The sequence below is a fragment of the Chenopodium album genome, chromosome 1 (assembly GCF_948465745.1).
Source record: "Chenopodium album chromosome 1, dcCheAlbu1.1, whole genome shotgun sequence".
Classification (NCBI taxonomy): Eukaryota; Viridiplantae; Streptophyta; class Magnoliopsida; order Caryophyllales; family Amaranthaceae; genus Chenopodium; species Chenopodium album.
In genome coordinates this window covers 24330484-24340103 of record NC_137834.1, presented here as the reverse complement: position 1 = coordinate 24340103, position 9620 = coordinate 24330484, and the positions used below count along the sequence as shown (strand labels likewise).

At 35.2% G+C, this 9620-nt stretch overlaps 2 protein-coding genes across 4 annotated transcripts; one reads left to right on the top strand and one right to left on the bottom strand.

Annotated features, from left to right (window-relative positions):
• Positions 1–224: 224 nt before the first annotated feature.
• LOC145642783 (N-alpha-acetyltransferase MAK3-like) lies at positions 225–3759 on the top strand. Its single transcript, XM_081693959.1, has 4 exons — positions 225–557; positions 817–937; positions 2118–2173; positions 3352–3759. Exons 1-4 carry the CDS (start codon positions 366–368, stop codon positions 3586–3588), a joined length of 606 nt encoding a protein of 201 aa, XP_081550085.1. The 5' UTR covers positions 225–365; the 3' UTR covers positions 3589–3759.
• A 1038-nt stretch (positions 3760–4797) lies between these two features.
• Positions 4798–9585, bottom strand: LOC145642770 (uncharacterized). 3 transcript variants are annotated; one of them, XM_081693949.1, is made up of 5 exons: positions 9457–9585; positions 8131–8482; positions 7252–7368; positions 7039–7166; positions 4798–5915 (listed from the first exon to the last, which is right to left on the bottom strand). In XM_081693949.1, the coding sequence occupies exons 2-5, from the start codon at positions 8470–8472 to the stop codon at positions 5093–5095; spliced, it is 1410 nt and encodes a 469-aa protein (XP_081550075.1). In that variant the 5' UTR covers positions 8473–8482; positions 9457–9585; the 3' UTR covers positions 4798–5092. The 3 variants fall into 3 exon arrangements, with proteins under 3 accessions (XP_081550075.1, XP_081550070.1, XP_081550079.1); XM_081693944.1 differs by having other exon boundaries at positions 8131–8523; positions 9457–9566; XM_081693953.1 differs by having other exon boundaries at positions 8131–8361; positions 9457–9537.
• Positions 9586–9620: the final 35 nt, after the last annotated feature.

Genomic DNA, 9620 nt, shown 5'->3' with positions numbered 1-9620 from the left:
AATACTATTTGAGTTGGATATGGGTTGGACCTCGTATTCAAATCTAACCGGAATTAGAAAAGTTGAAATTTTATAGTCGAAAAACCGATTTGAATATTATATGGGAATTAAACTGGATTTTTAATCTTTAAATCGACTCATCTGGTGAGATTCGAGTTGGATTTTTAATCTTTAAATCGACTCATCTAACTGGATTTTTAATCTTTTAATCTTTAAATCGACATAGTCGGACCCCATCTTAAAAAGAAAAAAAAAAAAATTGTAAAGAAAATAAAAGCCGTGGGACTGTTGTCTGACCAAAGCAAACCCAAAAATAGGTGTTCCCCCGGTAACCTGGTACCGGCGGCAGCATCGGAGGAGAGAGAATGGAGAAACCATCCGAAGATGTAGAAGTAGAAAAGGCAGAATTCGATCCATCAGAGATTGAATACATAAACTATGGTGGTGAACATCACCTTCCTCTAATTATGCACCTTGTTGATCAAGAACTCAGCGAACCTTACTCCATCTTCACTTATCGCTACTTCGTCTACCTTTGGCCTCAGCTCTGCTTTCTCGTTTGTCTCCTCTTTTCATTTCTTTATTTTTCAATTGATTTTGTGATTCATTTTTTTTTATTTTTGTCCTTTAATTTTTGTGGGTGTTGCTTAGAATTTGATTATTTTTTGTAGGTGTTGTTTAGAATTTGGTGATTATATGTGGGTGTTGCTTAGAACTTGATTTTTTTTGTGGGTTCTGCTTAGAATTTTATTACTCCGTATTTTTTGTGGGTGTTGCTTAAAATTTGATTATTTTTTGTGGGTTGTGAATTTTTAGGCGTTTCATAGAGGAAGATGTGTGGGAACAGTGGTGTGTAAAATGGGGGAACATCGTCATACTTTTAGAGGCTACATTGCTATGCTTGTTGTCATCAAAGCTTACAGAGGCAAAGGCATTGGTATTTTTTAGTTCTTGTTTAATTATATGTTGAATTTTATTGCATTATTTGATTTTGAATGTAGAAAGGTTCTTCGTCGATAATATTTGGCTCATGTAGCCGACCTCATCTTATCGGGGTTGAGGCTTTGACATTGATATTGACTAAAGTTATTGTAATACCTTGAAACTTCAAATTGAGTCTGGATGGTTGAAAGTATATTGAATTTGGCAAGAGTTGACAATCATGCCTCTAATTTTTACTTAATATATACTCCATAATAGTTTAAAGTTAGAACTCTTAGGTTAGTATGACACTTTGAGGGTTCATTGGAAATTGACTGAAATGAAGCTAGGGAAAGTCTCTTTAAGTAGAAACTTTTGATTATTTGTAAACATTGCAATAGGGGTAAATGTCAAGTGGGAACTGCTGATAGTTGAGTTTAAGTGATTCCATTTTTGTTAAATGTGTGGTGAATCTTTATGTCATGTATTAGATCATGAACAAGGACGTAGTCTCTTTGTGCAGAATTACAATCTTGGTTCTGAAATTTTTATTATGTTTGTATGTTGTAGACTGTTGCCAAACCACAGAGAATTTATTGGAAATTTTCTCCTGCCATTTCCCTCCACGTCATACAATGAGGGTATTGGCATAGCAAATGATTAAACTTAGATAAATAACATATTGTTGAAAATGTGGATTATTAATGCTGTTTTACAGATTTGTTTGTAAGGAACCTGTGTAGGAATTTTGGAGAATATGCCTTTTGTAATTTCTGAGGAGCTTGTGTAGGGATGTCTTTAATAATTAGCCAAAGAGATGTTAACGTCATATTGGTGAAATTCTATTATATTATCTTTCAGATGGCTGGAGAAGACATTTATCTGTAATTAGGCACTACATTTACGGTGTAAAATAGTGATTGAGTGTGATGAATGCAATTATTTGTTGAAGAATACTGCAATTTAACAAACATAGGTTTTCAAGAATGAGGGTAGCGTGACAGGTGGCTTTCTTGCTACCTTTCAACTTGACTGTGAGACTTAAATTTGTGCTACCATTTTCAGGCTTCCCTCCCTTAAATGAATTTTGAATATGTTAGATGTGGTCGTTGTTGGAAAACAATACTCATATTTTTATTGTATACGCATCAAGATCTTTTTTCTACTAATTGTAATTTTATCATTTGGTTTGACAGCCACTGACTTAGTTACGCGATCAATCAAGGTGATGATGGAATCTGGTTGTGACGAGGTAATACATCATTTCTCATTTGCAGCATAAACATTCTCTATTCTGGCTCATGAACGTGTAACCAACAAATGCTAAATTGAACCAGCACTTAATTGTACTCTTTGTTTTACTTAGTGGGAAATTATAATACGTGTCAAGATCTTCTGGGCATATTCCTGGAATCTTGCATCAGCTCTTACAGCCCAAAATAAGGCTAGAAATAGGGCCAGGGATTAAGCCCTCTGCTCTGTTTCATCCACCTAAACTCCCTCTACTCTGTTTCATCCACCTAAACTCCCTCTACTCTGTTTCATCCACCTAAATTAAGTCATGATTTAAGAGTAATGCATTTGCCACTTATTTTTTGTATTGGTAGATCATCTTTGTGGTGGGCCAATATATACCTATGTCAACCAATGTTTCTTCCCTTTTTAGCTTTTGATGTCATGCTTCAAAGCTCTAGTGGCTGTTCTGCCTTGTTCTCTCTGTTCTGGGGCTAGAATGTTTCTTCCTGCTTGTAAATATTTATGACTTAAATGTTTATCAAATATCTGCCAAACATTGGCATTCAGAGAAAACACAGAACCCCTGCCAATTTTATGCCAAGAAGAAAAAGGGGTTGTCTCGGGAAATATAGTTTGTTTATTCTCAGAGCTGCATCCTGGCTGCTTTTTCAAAATTCAGCTTCACGTTTGTTTCCTAAAATACCCATTTTTTTCCCACCTTGATAGTTGAAGCTAGTCAGTGTTAATAATTGATGCAGCATAAAAAATTGGGATAGTCCAGTCGTCTTCTTGGAATGAACCTCAGATGACAAACCATATATTGGGCTGTTGTGCCTGTTGCTGTTGTTTTTGCTGCGAGCTCTTCATTTCAAGCTTTCCTCGACCACTGGCATTCTGTTCTTAAGGTTTAAAGCTTAAATAGTTTGCTACATTGGTAATTCCTGGAATCCTGGGTATTGTGAATTCCTCACTTTAAATAAGCTATTAGGATTGGCATTGAAGGTGCATTTGATTTTGACAAACATGAAGATCCACGTTTGAATGAGTAATTTTTACATTGTTAGATCCATAGGCCTGGCGATGACTGATATAGAAAATTTGATGTTAGCATTTATGTTTTAGAAGTCTCCCAAGTTCTGTATGCCTCTTGCCAAGATACTTATATTTGATGATTATTTGTTTAAAATTTTGAAGGTAACTTTGGAGGCTGAAGTTACAAATAAAGGAGCTCTTGCATTATATGGTGGTCTTGGGTTTATTAGAGCAAAAAGGCTTTTCAGATACTACTTGAATGGGGTTGATGCGTTCCGACTGAAACTGTTGTTTCCCCGTCCAGACTTACAACCGTCCTTGCAGACCTTGGCTTACAAAGATGAGCATGATTATCAAATCCCAATTGAAGGTTGTAGCACTAATTGTTCTAAATTTTGATCAATAGTTGAAAAGGGTATTTACATTATTCTACACTAGGCTTCTAGTATCATAATACATTTAGTAAAAAAATTATGTATCCCAATTGAATTAATTTCATCAGAAATTATTATTTTTCACTCTTTACGTAAAGGAAAGGCAACTGCATGGTTGTTCTTTCCAATTTTTAACCCTTGAATGTTTTTCTGTGAGATAGTAGCTCCGGTGCAGCCCTGCCAATTAGAAACAAGCACATTACTTGGTTGAAATGACCCCTTATTAGGAATTTTATTTTATATGTGTTTGTAATCTGTACTTTTCATTTTTCTCTACTAAACTTAACTTCTTCACAATATCATCGAATCAACCTGTCCATGCTTCCTTCGTTCTTTAATTAGTATTCCTTTCATCGACAACTCCCAGCAATGCTGCAAAATAGGAATTCATTTAATATTACAGGATGTAAGGATCCCCAAGAAAAGTATGAAACTAGAGGGGGAAAGAGCAACTAAGGGTCTGTTCTGATTGACTGAAATGAGCTAAACTGAACTAAATTGAATATTTTATGTTAGAAGGAAATTAAGAATTGAATTGAACTGAAAATAATGTATAGAGAATAGACCCTAATTGCTCTCCAGCAATTGGAGAAAAAAAAAAATTCCTTGTAGGCACTTACTAAACTTTCCGGGTGGTCGGTAGATGGTTGTTAGATCAAAAAAGAAGAAAGAGATGGAAGAACCTGACTAGCACATTTATGCTTTCTAACTATTTATAAGGAGCCAACCCTATCAATTTTAGAGCACCATTTACAATTGGTATATCAAAAACAAGCAGCAAAACTTGTCTAGCTTTGAGATTTCTGCCATATGGTGATATGGGCAGGTCAATAAACTTATATTCTTCTGATGTGATTACCAAATCAATATACCGATTACTACCTCCTGCATCAATCAACCATTAGAATCCCTGTACATATGGCTGAAGCTCCTCACCGATTGCAAAGCACTTGCACCATTTAGCAGATCATAACAGAAGTTGTGTAACAGAGTATACTTTTTTATGCAAGCCAGAATGTAACAGAGTATACTTTTTTATGCAAGCCGGTATGTAACAGAGTATATACAAGTATTCAAAATTCATGCAATGAGATCAGTAGATGTGCATATTACGCAGCAGTATAAAAGTTCACAATCGCAGAACAGAATAGAGGGTTTTAAAATGAAAACCACATAGCATTAAAACTACATATCTGACTACGACATATCTCAACTCAATTTAACTAAATACTCAATGCTTGAGCAACAAAAGCCAAGAAAGCAATTCTGTCAATTGTTTTTATCCACAACTTTTTGAGTTTTGTCAGCATAGAACCAGCAGCATACACTTTTATTCACATTAGCGAATGTCAATTATACACAATCTCTGCAATCTCTACCAACATATACTAAGTCAGAATATCCTCAGAACCGCAATTATACACAAAGCCCGCTGTTAGATCAGCACTTGTCCAGGCAAGGCTGGAACTTTAAATTGAGCTATAGTAGTTTTGATTCACATAGCCATGAGGTGCAGTAGCCCTATAGGCTTGGTGCATTTCAGATGCATGTGCAGGGACGTTAATGGCTTGTTGAACAGCTGGAACAACTGTTTGGTGGCGGTTGTAGAAACCTTTATCTCCATACGCACAATTCGAAGTTTCAGAGTTTGCGCCATTGAATTGCAGATATGGATTACTAGCAGCCACTCCACTTACTGATGATCGTAGTTGAGGCAAAGAAGGATCAACTAGAGTATGATAGTTGCTGTAACTTAAGGAGGCTGGATGGTTACTGCTGTTGTGAAACATATGTGCATTATCAACACTCACACCACTGCTTCCTGATGCCCATGTACGAGGTATAGCTGAATCACCTTGATTTTGAGTATAATGGCTACTCATGTTATGGGGGTGCATATCATATGAATGGATATTGTTGACTCCTCGATCAGTGATCACAGATGATGCTTGATGAGAACCACTATACGCTAGATTTTGATATCCATAGCCTACTACTCCTCTGCCATAAGAATCATTGTATGACATGTGTGCATGGGTGGCAGGGCTGACAGCAGGTACATTGCTTGGGGTTAGGGTGAGACTGGAATTTCGGTCTTCTGCATTCAGGGATTCAGCAGCAATAGCAACCCATTGAGAAGCTTGTAAGGATGAGGGCAAAGTAGAAGAGGGTGCCACAGCAGGTGATACTGGAGATATGGTGCAGTGAGACATTGGGTTTTGGCCATAACTATTGGCATAGGCAGCTTGTGGAACTCCTGGGACACTTCTTTCATGGTCCATGTTCGTACGTCTGTCAATAAAGCACGACCATCAGATAGCACATTAGCAATAGTAAAAATCGACCAAAGCATAAAAAAAAACAATAAATACTACATTTCCAGAAGATATGCCACATTTACATTTGGGTACATTCCTAAAAGATAGCTCACTTTCTAAATCATTGCAAATAAACAAAGATGGTGGATAATAGAACTATTTGGGCATCTATTCTGTAATCAAAATTTATGAATTCATTAAAAATCCCATTTGTGTAATGCTGAGCATTTAGGAAATATGAATTAAAAAAAAAAAAAAAAAGACAGTATGGTTCAGTTGAAGAATTAAAAACAAGATTAGTGGAGAAATTAATAGGGGCAAGATTATGTATAGCAATGAAGTAACTCGGTCAGCTACTAGAAAGGATTAAAGGCCAAGAATGGCACTCAACACAAAGACAAAGAAAGAATGGTAGGAGCTGATGGGTGTTTTACATGGACAGAGGGAACAGCTAACATCAGTTTTTTCATAAAAAACAGAAGATAACATTTTCGAATACCAATTAATTGATATTTTACAAGTTAATATGTTCAAAAGTACTGTAGGCTTATTAAACAACTTTAGGTCATTTTATAAAGAGATGATTGATGAGATTTCAGCTTTTTGGAAGCAATTAGATGGTTTGACCACAAAATCGTTCTTTTCTTTCTTTCTTTCTTTTTTTTTCTTTTTTTTTCTTTTTGGAATGAGAACAAAGTGATTTATAGAGCTTATTTTGTGTTTGAAAATAAAGTGATTTAAAGTGCTTATTGGACTTTCAACAAGTTGATTTGTAAAAGCTGCTCAATTCAGCTTTTATAAGAGTTGTTTGAACAATTCTTGTAATACCAATTTTGGTGTTTGGTAGATAAGATGGTTTAAAGAGTTAGTTAACGTATCAAATTAGTTAAAGATAATTAATACTCGTACCAGTTATATTGATTAGCTACCAGCTAATTACCAATTAGGGCCTTTATTCAGTCAAAGGTATCTATTTCAAATAAAAGAAGTAGCAAAATCTATCTAACCTACTTCAGGTAAAATGTAAAAATAAAAAATAGACATCTACTTTTGTGAGGTCTTACATAGATAAAAATATTGGTTATGAGAAAAGAAACCTGGTAACTTGCAGGCTTGGTCCCACGTACTTTTGATACACAGTCCTCACACCATCCAAGAATTCTAGAGATGGTCTCTTTGGTGATGATACAGTCATCGGACATAATAGTGAAACCAGTTTATTCACCTATAGTCCATCACATGACACAAGTCAAAACTATATCAATGTAATGTGAACAAATGACATCTCAGGCTCTCAGCAAAAAACTTACTTGCTCATCATTGAGCTCTTGCTTGAATTTGAATTTGCTATAGTAATTTTCTTTGATAACATCTTTGAAAGCCACCTCTGGCAAAGGCAAACATTCCCTAGCAATTGAGAACTTAACCTATCAAAGTTCTACAGATATTAATGACAGCCATAAAGTATGTAAGAGTTTTAAGATGAAAAATACACAAGTATGCAGCACATGATCACAAGAATCAGAAACTATGATTAAAAAATTTAGCCAAAGAGAGTTTAAGATCATTCAAGTAGCTCTCTGAACTAATAATAGCTTTGATTAGGTTGACAACTTTGACAAATATTTGCTCGGATTCATACCATTAGAATTGATAACAATCATCTTCTACGGAACACCATGAATTGGCTATTTACTAGAGCTTGTTTACAGCTAGTATATATTGCTCTTACTTTTGTTCATTACATCTTACAGACAATTGTAGAGAAGCAAATCCATGAACAACAAAAAAATCTACCTTAATTGCTTGGCTCTGATCACAGAACAGCAAAAAATTCACCCTAATTGCTTGGCTCTGATCACAGGTTGCAACAATCCTTGTGATCCACCATCAAGTATAACCTTTTAAAAACAACTTTAGAAGAACCAATGCTAAAATGACCGCCCAATCATACCCCTTTTGAGAGCTAAACAAGGCAATTGCATTTGATTTGGCACACCCACACTAACACACATACATGTTTTTAAACACAAGTACAGCTAGGTTAGAGGTTGTAGGCTTGAAGAGAGTATATATAAGATGTTAAACAGATTATGCACTAACAAAATTCATATAGGCAATAAAATCCCAGTATCATTAGAAAAATATAAAGAAAGAAAAAAAGCAACAAAGATGAAGCTATTCAATACCTGTGCAGGAAATTTTCCCCCAAAAGCACATGGCTCTAATGCCATCATTCCACTTGATGTGGCAGAATAAAGTCCATAAAGGAGCCTTACATCAACGTCAAACAAGAACAACTTAGTATTGGGTTTAATTTTCTCTACAAACTTCATCCTTGAAGCTGGAAGACCGAAAACCCTGTAGATGAAGCAATCTGGTTTTGTTGCAGCATTGCACATGAATATGTATCCAGCAATCTGATGTTCAACATCAGTTTTAGCATTCTGTACCTTGTCAGGTGTATTAGTATTATCTGAAACAGCATGTTGAGAAGTTGCAGAAACATCCTCAAGACTATTCAGCTGCATTCTTTAGCTACTATTTTTTTATCAAAAAACACTTAGTTCAGCTTTTACCCTCTGAAAATAATACAAATAAAGCTGTAAATGAAACAATAGGAAGGCTTTGTATATCCAGAAAAATGAAGGCACTCAGATTTTACAAGATGATTAACTCATACACTTCACATAGTGAACAAGGGTGTCAAGCACACTTTCCCTAACTCCCATGGAAACACAAAACAATAGCAAGTTTGTAAAGTAGAATTTACTACTAAAAATTCACAAAAATATACAAAATTCACGGACATGACTATCAAAGAAATGTTTGCAAGACTTGAAAATTCGATCGATTCACAAATAATAGGGAGTATCAAGTTTACCCAAGATATTAGGAACTTTTCACGTACCAAAAAATACACTACTCCGTATTGTATATTGCTCAAACAATCCACACACACAATAAAAAAAAAAAAAAAAAACCTAGAACTAACAATTAACCAGACGAACAATACCAACAATACCCTAAAACAGATTCTAAGATTGCTATCAGTGATAAATCAATACCCACTACTGTTCAAGCTGTGCTGCATGATTTTGCCTATAAAACTACATAATGTGCACAAATAACCAATACCCATTTGAAAATGCCGAATATCTTAAATGGGATACTCCAAGAATTGGAGCAAACTGACAGTCCATTTAACATAATACTCCGTAACATTAACAGCATGTTCAAAATTGGTAATCATTCAAAAATTCAATTATTTGGGTATTTCTAATAAATGTCGAGTAAAAATTCCCTTAGAAATCTACAAACAGTAAATAGAAACAACAATCTAGGAAATTTGGGGGAAAACGATGAACTACAAACCCTAGAATTCAGTACAAGTTATGAATTGTGTAGTAAAGGTGATAAACGTTAAATAGGCAGAAAAAAAATGAATGAGAAATTTAAGTTAAAAAACAAATGGAAATTGCATGAGAAAGTAAAGAACAAAAATGGGGAAATACCAATTAGAATAATAGAGGTATGAAACAGATACGATGATTTCGGATTTTACATAAAGAATGATGGAAGAGAGTGCACGCACGGCGGCACGGTAGTGCACTTGCTGGCTTAGCTCACTATCGTGACTAGGGGTGGTTAATGGGCAGGGCTGCCCATTGATAATAGG